Source organism: Pelobates fuscus, chromosome 2, assembly GCF_036172605.1.
Source record: "Pelobates fuscus isolate aPelFus1 chromosome 2, aPelFus1.pri, whole genome shotgun sequence".
Lineage (NCBI taxonomy): Eukaryota > Metazoa > Chordata > Amphibia > Anura > Pelobatidae > Pelobates > Pelobates fuscus.
Window position 1 is genome coordinate 94,715,217 of NC_086318.1, and position 19,055 is coordinate 94,734,271.

The 19,055-nt window shown below is 43.7% G+C and overlaps 1 protein-coding gene across 1 annotated transcript in view; it reads left to right on the forward strand.

Moving 5' to 3' along the window:
• LOC134586721 (ceruloplasmin-like) overlaps window positions 1–19,055 on the forward strand; it is a 67,688-nt gene that overhangs the window by 17,558 nt on the left and 31,075 nt on the right. Inside the window, exons 2-6 of the mRNA XM_063442476.1 lie at window positions 2,047–2,291; window positions 3,098–3,310; window positions 3,938–4,108; window positions 5,174–5,428; window positions 12,832–12,994. Coding sequence (XP_063298546.1) covers window positions 2,047–2,291; window positions 3,098–3,310; window positions 3,938–4,108; window positions 5,174–5,428; window positions 12,832–12,994 — 1,047 coding nt within the window. The remainder of the gene's footprint in view (window positions 1–2,046; window positions 2,292–3,097; window positions 3,311–3,937; window positions 4,109–5,173; window positions 5,429–12,831; window positions 12,995–19,055) is intronic.

The window sequence follows — 19,055 nt, forward strand, 5'->3', positions numbered from 1 at the left end:
GGCCTGCAATTTTAATATAATGCTCATACCTTCTGTTTAGAAGACCATACATATCTTCTAAGGCCTGACTGAGGATCAGAGGAAACATTTAGCTTTGTCACTGTATATCCTAATCCTTATCTGATCTGTGCCCTTGGTAACAACTGGAGGGCCCAAATGTGCCCTAGACCCCTTGCTTATAAAGATTGGCGCTCTCTGCTCTAAACTCATATCATACAGACATTCTGTGTCCCATGACACACAGGATGGTTTACTTTCTGCCGCATGAAACCCAGAACAGTCTGTGACCACTTACACCATTTGCTTTCCTAGTGATTTTTTTGTGACTCGGACTTCTTCTAAAGATGGGTTGTATTGCTTGCTTCTAGTTTTGAATATGTATGTGTGGATTTTTTTTTTTTTTTTTATTTATTGTGAAATCTAAACTCAGATGGAGGTCAGGCCAGAAAAACTGATTTGAATTTTCTAATTAGGATTAATTATTAGTTCCATGGTCATAAATCCTCTAATCTAACACAAGGGTAGAACTAAAATATTATGCATTCACCTATTGATATTGCTGTGTTTCCTGGAGACTTACTGTTTCTACTCTGGTTATATTTATTTATTTATAAAATATTTTACCAGGAAAGATACATTTCTCTCGTTTTCAAGTATGTCTTAGGTCCACAAATCATTGCATTGTTACAGTTAGTGTACAATAAAATACAAAAACAATATTGATACACAATATATACAAAATTTAACAAAGAACAGGTAGGAAATATATAATCAACCATGACAGGTGCATTCTGTTTTGAGGTATGCAGAGAGGGATCTCTTAAAGGACTTTAAGCTTAGGGAAGATTTTAAATTGTGCGGGAGGTTGTTCCACAATTGCGGTGCTCTGTAGGAGAAGGAGGATCGGGCTGCTTTCTTTTTGTATTGAGGTAGACTAAGTAAAGTGTTGGTACTGGATCGGAGGTTATAGGAAGTGGGAACAGCTGGGGAAAGCATTGTGTTCAGGTAGGGTGGGAGTTTCCGAGAAAAGCTCTTAAACACAAGGCTGGAAAGATGAAGGGTGCATCTGGATTCCAGCGACAGCCAGTTTAGTTCTTTTAGCATGTCACAATGGTGGGTCCTGTAATTACATTGTAGCACAAATCGGCAGAACGAGTTATACAATGTGTTGAGTTTATTAATGTGGGATTGCGATGCAGATGCATATACTATCCCCATAATCAATGATTGGCATCAGCATTTGCTGTACAATCTTTTCCTTTACTGTCAGGCTTAGGCAGGATTTGTTTCTGTACAGGGCACCTAGTTTTGGATAAAGTTTAGATGCAAGCTTTTCTATGTTCAGGCCAAAAGATAGATTGGGGTCTAACATCATACCCAAGTATTTGAAAGAGTCGACTGCGGTCAGTGTGCCATTTGAAATTGTTTTGATGGATAGGTGGGAATTGTGTAATTTGTGTAATTTAGGTACTGTTCCAAAGATCATTGTGACAGTTTTGTCAGTGTTCAGGAAGAGTTTGTTTTTTGGGATGCACTTTTCTACCTCTGTAAACTGGTCTTGGAGCACAGCCTCAAGCTGCGGTAGATCGGAATTGCTTGCATAGATTACCGTGTCATCTGCGTACATGTGTACGTTTGAGGATTTGCAGACATTAGGCAGCTCATTTATAAATAATGTAAATAGTAGGGGGGCGAGAATGGAACCTTGGGGAACACCACACGTGAGTGGGAGAGGGCGGGAGTCGCTGTCAGAAATGGACACATATTGCGAGCGATCTGATACTTACGATCTAAACCAGTTTATCGAATGTTCACCAATACCTGAGTTTTTGAGTTTGTGCAGTAGAATGTCGTGGTCTACTGTGTCAAATGCCTTAGCAAAAAGGAAAATAGCTCCAGCTAGGTCTCCTTGTTCCATGCCAGTTTGGATATTCAGAAATCATGTGATATGGCCCTAGCAGCCTGCTATTCATCTTGAACATGAACTAACCCTGAGTTGTTTTTGTTCTTCTTGCATTCAGGATTTCTGTCTCTCCTTCATTTCAGACATGCATCTACATTTTTATTGCGTGACACAAACAGAATTGGCCGAATTTATAAGAAAGCTGTTTATCAACAATACACTGATGACTCCTATACAGTAGAAGTAAAGAAGCCAGACTGGCTGGGATTTCTGGGCCCCATTATAAAGGCAGAGGTTGGAGACACCCTTATTGTCAATCTTAAAAACTTTGCTTCTAGAACATACAGTTTGCACCCACATGGGGTTCAGTACACAAAGGAGAATGAAGGTAAATCAATATGATCATCAATTTAAATTATATTTACTAAATATATACATTTAATTAGATCGGATGATTTTGTAATTGGTACTCCACCACCAACCACAAACTCGTCTTCCCATTTTGGAGTCACTTGGTAGAGAAATTAAGCTTTTTAGATATTTCTCCCAAAGTTCCTGTATTCTGCCTAATGCCAGAATCACTGTTTTCCTTTCCATGTACAGAGTGTCAGTTTGTAGGTAGATACCAGCATAATTTAGAACTAACACAAGATGATTTATCTCTCAAACCATCGGCCACCAGGCCCTTTGACTTCAAGCAAAACCTGCACTTTTTATTCTATTCACATCCATGGATTTTTCCATTCCTGCCCACTCAATTATGTTTTAAGAATGGTGAACTAAACAGTTGGTGTTTTCACCACTACGACCATTAAAAAAGGTGAGGTTTTTACAAAATTTGTAAGTGTTTAAATCAATACCTAACTAGTATATGAGAGAAGTCAGTTTGGTCTAAGAGAAGACCAAAGTATCAATTAGACAATGAAGTCAAGTTACATGGAGTAGTAAATAAAACAATTAAATAGATGCAGTAAGTCATCTGCCACCTAGTGAGCGAAAAACATATAATGGGGTCTTTGCATTTCATCCATTTTAAGAACAAACCAAGATCAAAATATATTTGCTCATTTAATCAGAATTTGAGGGTTTAAGTCTCAGCACTCTTTAACAAATTTAACTTTTGAGGGGGAATTCTCTGAACTCAAATTTGTATTATCAAATCAAGTGAAAGTAAAATGTGAATGTTCTCTACAGGTGCCTCCTACCCAGATAATAACCCAGACTCATTGAAGAAAAGTGCTGATGTTAAGCCAGGGGAATCTTTCACTTACACTTGGGAAGCTGTGACAGATCAAGGGCCAACAGCTGAGAACGAGGCTTGTGTGACTAGAGTCTATCATTCACATGTTGATGGACCAATGGATGTCTATTCTGGTCTTGTTGGGCCTATGCTCGTATGCAAAACAGGTAATGTGTTTTTGGTGCTGTTTCAATGGATTGAGTGCCAAGTTGAACTTTTCAAGCAGAAATGATTTACACATTTTTTAGCTCTAGTGCAGTCATGTCCTGAATTCACAACATGACAAATGAAGACAAATAAATATATACAGCAAAGAGAATAGATAGCAAGAATGCTACCTTATTTATTGGTGTGTAATATTTAGATTCATGCAAATTGTTACATTATTATATAAATTCATAGATTACTTTACCTTTTAGAAGTTCTAGTTCTAGTTCTAGTTACCATTCTGAGCAAACTGAGTTTGATGACTGTTTTGCCACTGTAACTTTTAAATATGTATGGCCTAAGTTACCGACCCAAAAGGAGAAAAAGTCCAACATTGGACATGGTTCTGATTTTTGAAGAACCTTACAAAGTTCAGCTTGGAAAACGCTTTATGTGTCAACAGGATTTTGTGGTCTGACTACCCAAGATGATGACAAACTGATGATTAAATGAGCATTGCCACCAAGGACAAAGTTGGAAAACTCAGAGCTTCATGACCAGAGAACTATATTATGTAACCTTTGAGATCACTTGCAACCATGATGTGTTTTACATGTCATCACGTGATTTCCTTTATTTGATTTCAGGTAAAATGAAGGAAGCAGATGAAAAAGACTTTGATGAGTTCATCCTAATGTTTTCTGTAATAGATGAGAATTTGAGTTGGTATTTGGATGAAAACATTAAAACATTTTGTACTGAACCGGATTCAGTTGATAAAGAAGATGAGGACTTCAAGGAGAGCAATAAAATGCATTGTAAGATTACATTTAAATGTGTATTTTAAAATGTGTGCTCTTTGATTCATTAAGACATGCATTGGACTAAGGATGGAAATTATTTAAAAGGACACTCTTCCTCAAAGCAACTTGTTTGAGGTGAGCAGTTCTTAGTCATTGCCTTACCTTAAAGGGAAGCAACCATATTTGAACAGTTTAAAGTACCACTTAAAGCACCAGGACACATCCTGTTAGTTTTAATCCTGCAATCTAAAATATTGCTGTTTAGTATAAATGTTAATACTATCTAGTAATTAACTTATTAGGAATACATGTTTGTATTCCTAACACCTGACTGCCCTGCCTCCTTTAGCCACTGCACTTATCACTATTCTTCTGGTTAGGTGGCAGGGGTGCTCGAAGTCTGTACCTGGTTGTCCATTGAGAGTCACAATATGTACTGTGTCTCACTAATAGACACAAGTTAAAGAAATAGTCTGTTAAAACCTCAAAGGTCACAATTAGTTTTGTCAAATTACAAATTAATAATTGATAATAAAAAAATGTTTTAAAAAAGAATCATATGATCGATCCTGAAACTCTATGACACTATGCTGTTATTGAATGCTTTCTCCCAAGAAATGAGGTAGGCAGAGATAACCATCAGCTGATTTTTTTCCGTTTGTTAATGTTCCAACTTATCATTGATAGCAGCGAGTGCAAAACACCCTGTTAGATAAATCTTTCAAGGAGAACTGTTACTTCTCGGGATTTGTAATATAATGTTTATTAATCTGCATATGCAATATGTATTTGTGAGGTGTGAAAAATAAAATTGTATTTAGAAATAGACACTTTATCCTGTACCTGGGTGACTACATTTTAGCTCTCTGTCAATCACACCTCACACCTGTCCATTATACATGGAAGTTCGCATGGAGGAAGGGTATAGGGAAGAGGAGGAATAGAACATTGTTTCTATTCCTCCTCCTCATTTGCTAAGAAAACATAGCATCTCATAAAAAAGGTCAAAAGGAGTTTTAGGTTATTTTCAAATATTCTTTAATTTAAATGAATTCCTTATTTTCTTTTCTATATTTACAGGCATCAATGGATATATGTTTGGGAACCTCCCTGGGCTGTCCATGTGTAACAACAAACAAGTTAAATGGTATTTGTTTGGCATGGGAAATGAAATAGATATTCATGCTGCGTACTTTCATGGACAAGTTTTAACCCAACAGCGTTACCGTGTAGATACTATTAGTTTGTTTCCTGCAACAATGGTCCAGGGAGAAATGTTAACAAACAACATTGGAAAATGGCTTCTTAGCTGCCAAGTTAACGATCACTTAGAAGGTATACTGCTTAATTTTAACGCTACTGCTACCATGGGTAGAATTGTTACACGAATCACTATCTAAACAGCAAAATGTATTTTACTCAAAGCAAGATATAAGACATATATTTAACTATATAACCGTTTATCAGTGGAAGTGCATTGCAAATTTCAAACTCCAAATCCAATATATTTTCCAAGACTTTTACTAAATAACTTACATTTAATAAAATGTAAATACCAGGTCCAATCAGAATATGGGATTTTCTGTAGTTGATTAGATTAAAGCAGTATGCCCACTGCCCTTGGAAACAGCACAGAAGTTCTGTTTAGTAGGACGTGATTTGGTATATAGTTTATATCGGATATATAATTTAACTAGTATCAATAAGTATAATTTTTTTGTGTTTAACTCGTGTTGGTTGTAAAAGTAAATATGACACATGCAGTATGTTTTTTAATAAGAAACATGACACATGCATGTGTCTCCTAAAGAACTCTAACAAATCATTTCACTAACGCAAGGATACTATTTCTCAAACAGAGCTGTCCTGTATTGATTTATGAAATTGTTCATCTAGACATCATCCTCTGTCTGACATGATTGGCTTTTAAAATACTGTAACAGATCCCTACCAACCTCTGGTGGATGTGAAACAAACAAGGGGATTACAACTTACACATCCATTCGTTCCATTCCTCTGTTCGTCTGGTTCCGTGCGAATTTCACGTGTAATGCAGAGGTGGCCGCCATTTCGGGACTTTCCACGTGTTCGCGGCCATCTTGTGTGCGAACAGCGGTGTTTGCCTGTAACCGCATGGAACTGAAAACGGATACGCAAACAGGCGAACACCGCTGAATCCTCCAGACCTCCATAAGTTCGTACGGAAACTACCGAACGTCCCCTCGTTCGGTAGTTATATGCAATCATCTATGGGGATTCCAGCGAACCCCGCGATTCGCATGGATGGCCAGAGTATCATACCTTTTTACCGTGCGAACGGAGACCGACCGCAAGGCCAAAACTCATGGAACTAATTTCGGCTAGTTGGTCTGTGCGGTCGGTCAAAACTTTGGAACGTTGTATCTCCCGAACTGTACATCCGAATGGGGTGATTTTTGGATATATTGTCCCCCTGAAGGAGAGCTATCCAGCGCTACCGGATTTAAAGCTGTACCCCCTGTTTTTGGGGTACATCCAGAACTGGTGGAAAAATGTGGACATTTTAATTGGGTTATGTAGTTATCTGAGGGGAGGAGACGTGGGGGTGTTACCATCTGTATTATTGGTTGTTTTCATCCTCCCCCTGGGAGTGTTCTGTGTGTATCTATTTCTAATAAAAAGCAGGCTGGGTGTTCCAGTCCTCAGTTCTTCTTGACCCTTCAAAACGTAGCCTCGTCTCGTTCTTGGAAGGGGATTATTTGGGAATATTATTCTGCTCCTGTTTACAGCTGAACCTGCTCCTCACTCTGGATATCGTGGATGGGATTACAGCAGCCTACTTCTCCACAGCAGCTTGCAGGGAAAAAGGACGTCTTCAACGGCAGAAACCCTCTCTCTATCTGGGTAGCCGTTACATTGGTGGCAGCGGTGGGATGGTTCTTTTGCCCAAGGAGCAAGTGCTGAATGGAGTCTCAGTATGCCAAGCTGAAAAGACCCACACTGAAAGATCTATTGGAAAATCGTGGTAGGAGTGCTAGTAACAGACCAAGGAGAGAGCTGATAGCTGACCTACTGGAGCTGGACGAAATGGATAGATCCATGGAGGTAACTGAACCTATTGCACCGGTCAGCGAGAACGATGTACTCACTGCTATTGTACAGCGAAGATTAGCATTATATCCGGAAAAGACCACGGAGCTATTAGACAGACTGTTCAAGAACGCAAAAGAGGAGATCGAGACTAAGAGGAGGCAAGACACGGAACATGTATTGGCGCAACAAGCTAGTACACATATAGTTCCTACTCCTCCTCCCGTTGCTGCAGGGAGGAAAATACCATTTACTGCATTTAAAGCGTTTGCAGAAAATGAGGAAGAGATTGATGGGTATTTGGCAGATTTTGAGCGGCAGTGCTCACTGCACCAGATACCCCCAGACCAATGGGTTACTATTCTGGCTGGGAAACTTTCAGGAAAAGCAAATGAGGCTTTTCGGGCACTCACGGCCGAAGATATCACACAATATCAGCGGGTGAAAGCCGCACTACTCACCCGATACGCAGTCACCCCAGAGGCGTATCGCCGTCGCTTCCGGGAGTCCAAAAAGAAGGCAGCGGACTCCCACATGGAATGGGCAAACAAGCTACAAAGGGTGGCATCACATTGGATGCAAGGGTGCAATGCTAACACCGGAGAAGAAGTGCTACAATTGTTCTTGATGGAACATTTCTTCCAAGATTTGGCGGCAGATACACAGGATTGGGTGAGAGATCGCCGCCCAGCCAACTTAAATGAGGCAGCACGACTAGCAGACGAATATGTGGAAACGAGAAAAGTGAGCCAAGGTACTACGCGACCAGCACCTAGAACAGAGGCCCGCACCCCAACCTACGCTGCACGCACAGAATTCCGGGCCCCGGTACCCCCAGGACCTCCACGTCCTCAAGGGTCTAACAACCAGCCCCGGGAATCCTACAGAGTGACGTGTCATCGCTGCGGCAACCTGGGACATATTGCCCGTGTTTGCCCGTTGGGATCAGCCAATAATAATTGGAGGCGCACATCTAACACCGAAAGCCCATCTTCACGCCCCGCTGCTGCTCATTGCCTGGAAATTGAAGGGAGCCCTGAGGAATGCCTGGGAATATTATATGAGGCCAACCCCATACAAGCGGCTTCCCCAGATAATCGCCAGCACCACCGTCAGGAGGTGCGTGTAAATGGACAGATAGCACAAGGCCTAAGGGACACTGGCGCTACCATCACTTTAATACAAAAGCATCTGGTGAAACCAGAGCTTGTGTCTAACCGTACTGTTGCTGTTCGGGTCGCAGGGGGGGCTGTTTTTCGCTTACCCACCGCCCGGGTACACTTGGATTGGGGAGTCGGGTCAGGAAAGACCACGGTGGGCATTATGGACAACCTACCCGCTGAGGTCGTGTTGGGCAATGATATTGGCCCTCTAGCCTCGGCCTTTTTACCCACTACTGCTGCGGCTTGCCCCGTGACCACCCGCTCACAGACCCGTATCGAGGACGATCCGCCAACAGGTCGGGAGACCCAGGTAAGCCACCGACAGACACCTAGCAATGACACTACAGATAGACCGCTAGCTTGGGACACCCCAGAGGAGTTTGGGAGGGAAACTAGACAGGACCCCACCCTCCGAAAGTACCGAGAACTAGCTGACAATAGAGGGGATGAGCGGGAACGTTTTATATGGGAGGGGGACCGATTATACAGATTAACCGAAGGCAGGAAGAGAGGCTGTGCTCCTTCGCAGAAGCGCCAATTAGTGGTACCTAGAAAGTACCGATTGGAGCTTCTCCGAATTGGCCACGACATTCCGTTAGCAGGACATCTAGGGGGTAACCGCACAACCTACAGAATCACTCAGACCTTCTTTTGGCCAGGAATCTCGAAGGACGTGCGCCGTTACTGTAGCACGTGTGATGTATGCCAGAGGGTGGGGAAGAGAGGGGATCATCCGAAAGCTCGACTGTCCCCTATGCCTGTGATCGAGGAACCATTTAGCAGGGTGGCAGTCGATCTAGTAGGACCCCTACCTAACCCCAGTCCCTCTGGTAAGAAATACATTCTTACCGTGGTGGACTATGCCACCCGCTACCCAGAAGCCGTCGCTCTGACGAATATCCAGGCTGACACTGTCGCCAGTGCGCTAGTCGGGATATTCACCAGAGTAGGATTTCCCCAGGAAATCTTGTCGGACAGAGGGACCCAGTTTACCGCAGACTTAACCCAGCAGTTGTGGAAGGTCTGTGGTATTAAGCCCCTACTTAGTTCACCGTACCACCCCCAGACTAACGGTCTCTGTGAACGCTTTAATGGTACCCTAAAGCAATTGCTACGGACCTTTACGGCGGAATACAGAGACTGGGAGCGATTTTTGCCACACCTCCTGTTTGCTTACCGGGAGGTACCGCAGGAGTCCACTGGGTTCTCTCCCTTTGAACTGCTCTATGGACGGAGGGTGCGAGGCCCTCTCGACCTCATCCGAGAGCACTGGGAGGGAGAGACGGAACACGAAGGTGTCCCCATCGTACCATATGTGCTAGAAATGCGGGACCGTATGGAACAGTTAGCCCGGATGGCCCGGGATCATCTCCATGCGGCCCAGGGTCGGCAGAAACATTGGTACGATCGGAACGCTAGGCTGAGAACATTCCAGGTAGGACAGAAAGTTCTAGTACTTAAACCCGTTCGAGGAAATAAATTGCAGACCTCCTGGCAAGGCCCCTACAAAGTAGTAGCCCAGGTCTGTGACACCACCTATATCATTGCCAGTAGCAAGGACGAAAAGATACAGAAGTCCTTTCATATAAACCTATTAAAGGAATACCAAGAACGGCCCGAGGACATAGCCGCCATATGCATCCCCGCCTCTGAGGACCCTGACAGTCTCCCCATCCCTGATCTATTAGCCAACCCCGAGTCCAAAACGCTGCTTAATACAGTACAGCTAGGGGAGCGATTAACTCCCACAGAACGAGAACAACTCCAGCAACTACTAGTTGAAAAGAGATTAACCTTTTCCCAGGAGCCAGGTTACACACCTGTAGCGACCCATTACGTAGAAACCCCAGGCCAAGCCCCGCTCCGACAAACTCCCTATAGAATTCCCGAGGCTGTAAAAGAAGAGATGAGGAAGGAGATTCAGGAGATGTTAAAACTAGGGGTTATAGAGCCATCCGACAGTCCCTGGGCATCTCCCGTCGTCCTAGTCCCCAAAAAGGACGGGACGACCCGGTTCTGTGTCGATTACCGACGCCTCAACGACCGAACTGTGACAGACGCATACCCCATGCCCCGAGTAGACGAGCTATTGGATCGCATTGCCAGGGGACGCTATCTGACCACCATTGACTTGTGCAAGGGGTACTGGCAGATTCCCCTGGCCAAGGACGCTATCCCTAAGTCGGCGTTTGTCACCCCGTTTGGCCGGTACCAGTTTAAGGTCATGCCTTTCGGGATGAAAAACGCCCCAGCTACTTTTCAGCGCTTAGTGGACCGCCTCCTTGATGGCTTCCAGGACTTCGCTTGCGCATACCTGGATGACATTGCGATCTATAGCGAGACTTGGGGGGAACACCTACAACACATAGAGACTGTGTTGGATCAGATTAGGGCCGCCGGCCTAACTCTAAAGCCGGAGAAGTGTAACTTTGGCATGGCTGAAGTCCAGTATTTGGGACACCGGGTGGGGTGTGGGAAACAACGACCAGAACCCGCTAAAGTAGAGGCCGTAGCCAATTGGCCCACACCCCACACTAAGACACAAGTGTTAGCATTTTTAGGGACGGCAGGGTACTACAGGAGATTTGTCCCTGACTACAGCGCCATCGCCAAACCCTTGACAGATTTAACAAAGAAGAATTTACCTAGAGTAGTCCTGTGGTCTCCCGCCTGTGAAACAGCATTCCAAACCTTGAAACAAGCCTTGATCAATGCACCTGTCTTATCTGCCCCCGTCCCTAACAAAAGATTTGTCGTCCACACAGATGCGTCCATGTACGGACTGGGGGCAGTGCTAAGCCAGGTCGGCGAAGATGGGGGCGAACACCCTGTCGCGTATCTCAGCAGAAAACTGTTACCTAGAGAAGTGAGTTACGCGGCAGTGGAAAAAGAGTGCTTAGCCCTGGTCTGGGCCCTAAAGAAATTAACCCCATATCTGTATGGTCAAGAATTCACCTTAATTACTGATCATAACCCCCTTGTATGGCTGAACAGAGTAGCTGGAGATAATGGACGCTTACTGAGATGGAGTCTCGCACTACAGCCATACAATTTCTCCATCCAATACCGCCCTGGCAAGTTTAATGGGAACGCGGACGGTCTGTCCAGACAAACAGAACTATTGCCCTAACAAAGGACCGGACAGCCCCAAGTTGACCCGAAAAGGATCAATCCGGGTCTGCCGGAGTGTTCCACAAAAGGGGAGCAGTGTAACAGATCCCTACCAACCTCTGGTGGATGTGAAACAAACAAGGGGATTACAACTTACACATCCATTCGTTCCATTCCTCTGTTCGTCTGGTTCCGTGCGAATTTCACGTGTAATGCAGAGGTGGCCGCCATTTCGGGACTTTCCACGTGTTCGCGGCCATCTTGTGTGCGAACAGCGGTGTTTGCCTGTAACCGCATGGAACTGAAAACGGATACGCAAACAGGCGAACACCGCTGAATCCTCCAGACCTCCATAAGTTCGTACGGAAACTACCGAACGTCCCCTCGTTCGGTAGTTATATGCAATCATCTATGGGGATTCCAGCGAACCCCGCGATTCGCATGGATGGCCAGAGTATCATACCTTTTTACCGTGCGAACGGAGACCGACCGCAAGGCCAAAACTCATGGAACTAATTTCGGCTAGTTGGTCTGTGCGGTCGGTCAAAACTTTGGAACGTTGTATCTCCCGAACTGTACATCCGAATGGGGTGATTTTTGGATATATTGTCCCCCTGAAGGAGAGCTATCCAGCGCTACCGGATTTAAAGCTGTACCCCCTGTTTTTGGGGTACATCCAGAACTGGTGGAAAAATGTGGACATTTTAATTGGGTTATGTAGTTATCTGAGGGGAGGAGACGTGGGGGTGTTACCATCTGTATTATTGGTTGTTTTCATCCTCCCCCTGGGAGTGTTCTGTGTGTATCTATTTCTAATAAAAAGCAGGCTGGGTGTTCCAGTCCTCAGTTCTTCTTGACCCTTCAAAACGTAGCCTCGTCTCGTTCTTGGAAGGGGATTATTTGGGAATATTATTCTGCTCCTGTTTACAGCTGAACCTGCTCCTCACTCTGGATATCGTGGATGGGATTACAGCAGCCTACTTCTCCACAGCAGCTTGCAGGGAAAAAAGACGTCTTCAACGGCAGAAACCCTCTCTCTATCTGGGTAGCCGTTACAAATACTGTTTTTAAAGATAAGCTTGTTGAAGAGGCTTTTAATATCTACTTTATCATTCTGTTTGTCATATACACTATGCATTGTTATACAGGTTTACTCAGTGTTCGTAGTAAGCAGAGTTTCTAGATCTATCTCATATCTATCAGATAGATAGATAGATACTTTTTTCAGTTATTTTTATTTAATTTTTCAAGCTCTAACAGTTTTACATTACAAAATGGTGTGCTGTATTCCTAGTTTAGCAATAAGGATGGAGAAATGAAAATGTAGTTGTATTATTATAGTTATGTTCTTTATCCATAGAGTTGTAATATAGACATTATTACTTTTATCCTTAGGTGGCATGCAGGCAATTTACGAAGTGAGAAACTGCACAAAACCAAAGTGTGAACTAATGGGAAAAGTTCGGCACTATTACATTGCAGCAGAAGAAGTAATATGGAATTATGGTCCAACATTAAAAAATCAATTTACAGGACAGAACTTAGATGATCCTGAGAGGTATGTAGCACACACTCTGAGAGTACAGAAAAAAAAATCAATTACATTCTAAAATATCTAAATGCAAAACTTTATACTATTTAAAGTAATAATATAAATACATGTCCCAAATATGTATGCAAAAGATGATTAAACTCTCAGTAGCAAAAAAGTTAACAGCCTCAAATTGTAAATCAAAAGAACACTAATTTTTATTAATAGTAGCTGACATTTTTTGGACAAGTACTTTACTTATCTGTATTTTTAAGGTCTGTCATGTTATCTACACAATAATATATATATATAGTAGAATTTTTTTAAAAAGTGTAGAGATCAGATTTAGTGAAAAAGCCATGTAAAAACAGGGTCAGTCTCATCAATCAGTTCTCATCAAAACATAGGCCAAAGGTAAGAAGCTCTAGGCTACTGATTGGCCTACAAAGGAGAGCAGGAGAGCCTCCAACAAGCAGCTCTTCTGCACTTTGTCACAGCAACTACAAAACATATGATTCAGTTACTCTGAGAAGCACATTTGGATGAGTACAAGAACAGATTGACAATGAGCAGTGTGTGATTATGGTGCCTGCACCATGGAGACAAAATGAGCGAGAATTAATATGACTGTCCAAAATGTAGTTAAATATTTTATCTTCATATTAACGCATAGATTTTCTTGTTTAGGTGATTTTTCATGTTAAATTGAACATTTTTCACAGGTTCACTTTAAGAAAACTGCTAAGATTCTTGGGAAAGCAGAATCCCCAAAATGTAAAAAAAGTAGACTCACCTAGTCCGCTGACAATGATGCAGGACTGAATGTGGTGTGTATGGTGGAAGTAAATTAGAATGTGTGTAATGGATGTAGTGTTTGTGTGTATTAGATACTGTTTGTGCAGTGAATGCAGAGTGTGTGTTTGTGTAGCGGATGCAGTGTGTATAGTGAATGCAGAGTGTGTTTGAGTAGTGGATGTAGTGTGTGTACAGTGATGTAGTGTGTGTTTGTGTCGTGGATGTAGTGTTTGTATGTACTATATGAAATGTGTTTAGTGGATGCAGTGTCTGTAGTGGATGTAGTGTGTGTATTAGACGCAGTGTCTGTGTATAGTGAATGCAGAGTGTTTCAATTTATGGTGGATGTAGTGTGTGTACTGTGAATACAGGATGTTTGTGTAGTGGATGCTGTGTGTACAGTTAATGCAGAGTGTGTGTCAGTATATTGAATCCAGAGTGTGTGCATAGTTTAGTGAATGCAGAGTGTGTGCATAGTTTAGTGAATGCAGAGTGTGTGTTAGTGTGTAATGAATGCAGAGTGTGTGTTAGTGTGTAGTGAATGCAGAGTGTGTCAGTGTAATGAATGTGGTGTGTGTGTTAGTGCAGTGAATGCAGAGAGTGTGTTAGTGTGTAGCGGATGCAGAGTGTGTGTGTTAGTGTAGTGAATGCAGAGTGTGTTAATGTGTAGTGAATGCAGAGGGTGTGTTAGTATGTAGCGGATGCAGAGTGTGTGTTAGTGTAGTGAATGCAGAGTGTGTTAATGTGTAGTGAATGCAGAGGGTGTGTTAGTGTGTAGCAGATGCAGAGTGTGTGTTAGTGTAGTGAATGCAGAGTGTTAATGTGTAGTGAATGCAGAGAGTGTTTGAGTAGTGGATGTAGTGTGTGTACAGTGATGTAGTGTGTTTTTGTGTAGTGGATGTAGTGTTTGTATGTACTAGATACAATGTGTTTAGTGGATGCAGTGTCTGTAGAGGATGTAGTGTGTGTACTAGACACAGTGTCTGTGTATAGTGAATGCAGAGTGTTTCAATTTGTGTTGAATGTAGTGTGTGTACTGTGAATAAAGGATGTTTGTGTAATGGATGCTGTGTGTACAGTTAATGCAGAGTGTATGTTAGTGTAGTGAATGCAGAGTGTGTGTCAGTATAGTGAATGCAGAGTGTGTGTCAGTATAGTGAATCCAGAGTGTGTGCATAGTTTAGTGAATGCAGAGTGCGTGTTAGTGTGTAATAAATGCAGAGTGTGTGTTAGGGTGTAGTGAATGCAGAGTGTGTCAGTGTAATGAATGTAGTGTGTGTAAATTTGTAGTGAATGCAGAGTGTGTGTTAATGTGTAGCGGATGCAGAGTGTGTGTTAGTGTAGTGAATGCAGAGTATTAATGTGTAGTGAATGCAGAGAGTGTGTTAGTGTGTAGCGGATGCAGAGTGTGTGTTAGTGTAGTGAATGCAGAGTGTGTGTCAGTATAGTGGATGCAGTGAGCGTGTTAGTGTGTAGTGTGTGCAGAGTGCATGTTGTATTAGTGAATGCAGTGTGTGTATTGTATTAGTGTATTAGTGTATGCAGTGTGTGTTGTATTCGTGTATGCAGTGTGTGTTGTGTCAGTGTTTGCAGAATGTGTGTTATGTCAGTGTTTGCAGAGTGTGTGTTGTGTCAGTGTATGCAGAGTGTGTTGTGTTAGTGTATGCAGTGTGTGTTGTGTCAGTGTATGCAGAGTGTGTTGTGTTAGTGTATGCAGTGTGTGTTGTGTTAGTGTATGCAGAGTGTGTGTTGTGTCAGTGTATGCAGTGTGTGTGTGTTGTGTCAGTGTATGCAGTGTGTGTGTGCAGGGCCGTCTTTAATAACGACTGGACACTGGGCAAGCGTTTGCTTGGGCCCCCTGGGCCCTGCCGCCGTCGCCCCTCACTCCCTGGTATGCAATCACGGCATCCATCCCAATGCAGTGGCGGCACTAAAATAGAATAAATTTTATTGGGACCCCTAATTGCAAGATTGGACTAAAGGTAGAACCCCATCTTTCGTGCAACTCCAACAATGCTTTGACAGCAGGGGCTCTACCAATTTCCCATGCTTGCAGGTTTGTATTTAGCACTGTTTTGTGTGTTTGAATGTAAGCATGTGTTTGTATGAAGTATGTTTGTGTGAATGTGTTTGTATGTGGTACTGGAGTTTGAATGCAAGTGTGCATTCAAGTGTAGTGTTTGTTTTTGAATGTAGGAGTGTGCTTGTATGTAGTGTTGAAGTTTGAATGGAGGGGTGTATTTGTATATAAAGTTGCGGCTCAGATGCACAGGTACATACTCTGACACACAAGCAGATACACAGATACATACACTGACTACATACAGATAAGCAGGCACATACACTGACAGACATACTGACACACAGGTACATATATTGACACACACAGACACATACACTGGTAGACATACTGACAGACACACACAGGCTCATATACAGACATACTGACACACAGGCACATATACAGACATACTGACACACACACACAGGCACATACACTGACCGAGATACTGACACACACACACACACACACACTGACAGACACACTGACACCCATATACACTGACACACATACAGGCACATATACTGACACACACAGACTGATATACTGACAGACACACAGACACATACAGAGACTGACACATGCATGCACATGCACTGACAGACATACTGACACACACACATAGACATACTGACACACACACAAATATATTGACACACAGACAGACCTACTGACACACACAGATATATTGACACACAGACACACAGACAAACATACATATTGACACACAGACAGATATATTGACATACAGACAAACAGACATACTGACACACAGATATATTGACACACAGACAAACAGACATACTGACACACACACAGACATATTGACACACAGACAAACAGACATATTGACACACACACAGACATACTGACACACAGACATACTGACACACATGTAAAATGTACATTTTTAAACCCACCCTCCAGTTTCCTACCTTTTGCTGGAGGGTGGATTCCCTGGGGTCCAGTGTGGTGCCTGAGGATGATGGGAGTGAGGATCCCCCATCCTCACTGCAGCCTCATCCTCTCTCCCTCGCGACTCCTCCTGCCACCTTCCATGCAGCTCCTCTCTTTATGGGAGGAAGTGACTTGCGGCTGTCACTTCCTCCCAGCCGGCTGCCGGTAAGCAAGGGGCCCAGTCGCGGTGTTAAAGGGAAAGAGCGCCCGACCGGGCCCCTGCTGATTCAAGCCCTCCGGGTGGCCCTAAGTACATGGGCCACCCGGTGGGACTCAGAGAACGGGGGAAAAAGTTTTACATAATTTTTTTATTTTTTTTATTTAATTACATGTTTCTCCCCCCTCCCTGCTTACCTTTGTCCAGGGAGGGGGGAGATTCCATTATCCCTGGTGGTCCGGTGGGGGGCCCCCGGCTCCCTGTTACCGCAGAGGGGGCCCAGGCAGCACACTGCCTCTACTCTTCTTTCCTCTCTTCCAATAATTCTTGCGAGACCCGCGGAGCGTTGCCATGGCAACCGGGTCTCGCGAGAGTTATTACAAGAGAGAAGACAGAAGAGGCTGTGTGCTGCCTGGGCCCCCTCTGCGGTAACAGGGAGCCGGGGGCCCGCGGCTGCACACATAGATAGCGATATTCGCTATCTATGTGTGCAGAGAAAGAAAGTGGGGCCCAGGACTGCCAGAGCAGTCCGGGCCCCCCAGGGCCGCTGAGCCCGTGACAACCATCATGGTTGTCACCCCCTGATGGCGGCCCTGTGCCATGCATGCACCATAGGAACCCCATGCTTCTGTTTTAGTAGCAAGGATGAATGGTCATCAGGCAAATAAGATAAATACCTCCTGGTTGGGCAGATAAATCAAAGGAACTCCCCAGTTGGCCCATGCAGGGCCGCTGCTGCTGAGTGTTGGTCTAAAAGCCATAAGTGAGATTGAAGAGCAACCAAACAACCCATTTACTCTAAAGCTGGGGGATCTAAGGAGTCTGGCGTATGCACCCCCACTGACTACAGATCAGTGGCAAAACTACTGCGGGCACAGGGGGCCTGACCGCCCTGCGGACCCCTGCGACTGGGGTGTCCGCCAGCCATATAATGCAGCTACGTCCTGCACGGTACTACCACCAGGGCCGCATTGAATGGATTGATCATGTGGCCCATGCTGTTGGGGCCACCGATGGCAATGAATTTCCGGGGGGCCTGGTCAGCACAGCGGGGCTTTAATAGCATGACCAAGATTCCTGTATGTATGTATGTATGTGTGTCTGTCTGTGTGTTTGTATGTATGTGTGTGTCTGTCTGTGTGTCTGTATGTATTTGTGTGAGTGTATGTGTGTGTGTGTGTCTGTATGTATGTGTGTGTATGTATGTATATGTGTGTGTCTGTATGTATATGTGCATGTATCTGTATGTGTATGTATCTGTATGTATGTGTCCGTATGTATGTATGCCTGTGTATGTGTCTCTGTATGTCTGCATATCTGTATGTCAATGTCTGCCTATGTTTCCGTATGTCTGTCACTGTTTCTATCTGTATGAGTGTCATACTATTTGTATATGAATGTTTGTCATTAAGTGTCCGTGTATTTACATGTGTGTCCATGTATGTATCTAAATGTGTTATATGGTGTGTATCTGCATGTATGCCAGTGTGTGCTTGTCTGTTTATCTGTCACTCCAGCACACACACATTGTCACCCCCCACTTAACCCTGCCACACTCACAATAACTTCCCCAATCCTGTCACTCACCCATGCCATACTCACCTCATATCACTCAGCCATATTAACCTATCACACTGCCTTCTCTAGCACTGTCACACTCATTCTCCATTACTCTGACACACTTGACCCATTTCACCCTATCACATGAACCCCTCCAATTCTGTCATACTTATCTCCCCCCCAACCATGCCACACTCACCCTGTGGGGGTTGAATAAAACACATGGAGGAGCTAAGGGGCATGAATGTGACACATGGAGGGGGTGGAGGGGAGAAGTATGGGGCGTGGGGCCCAGAGCAATTTTCGCACCTGGGCCCCGTGGTTTCTAGTTATGCCTCTGCTGCAGATCATATAAATTCTGCAGTACTAGGTGAAGGGAACATTACAAGTGGTCTGCACCCATCAGACTTGTAGCATGTAGTTATTTCTAGCAATATATTGTTACTTTGAAGTGAAGAAGGGCACTAGATACACTGCAATTAGCTGCTATAGTGCAGTTTGTTCATTGATTTACTATAAAGTTCATTCATTTTATACTTCCTTTTCATCTGATTGAC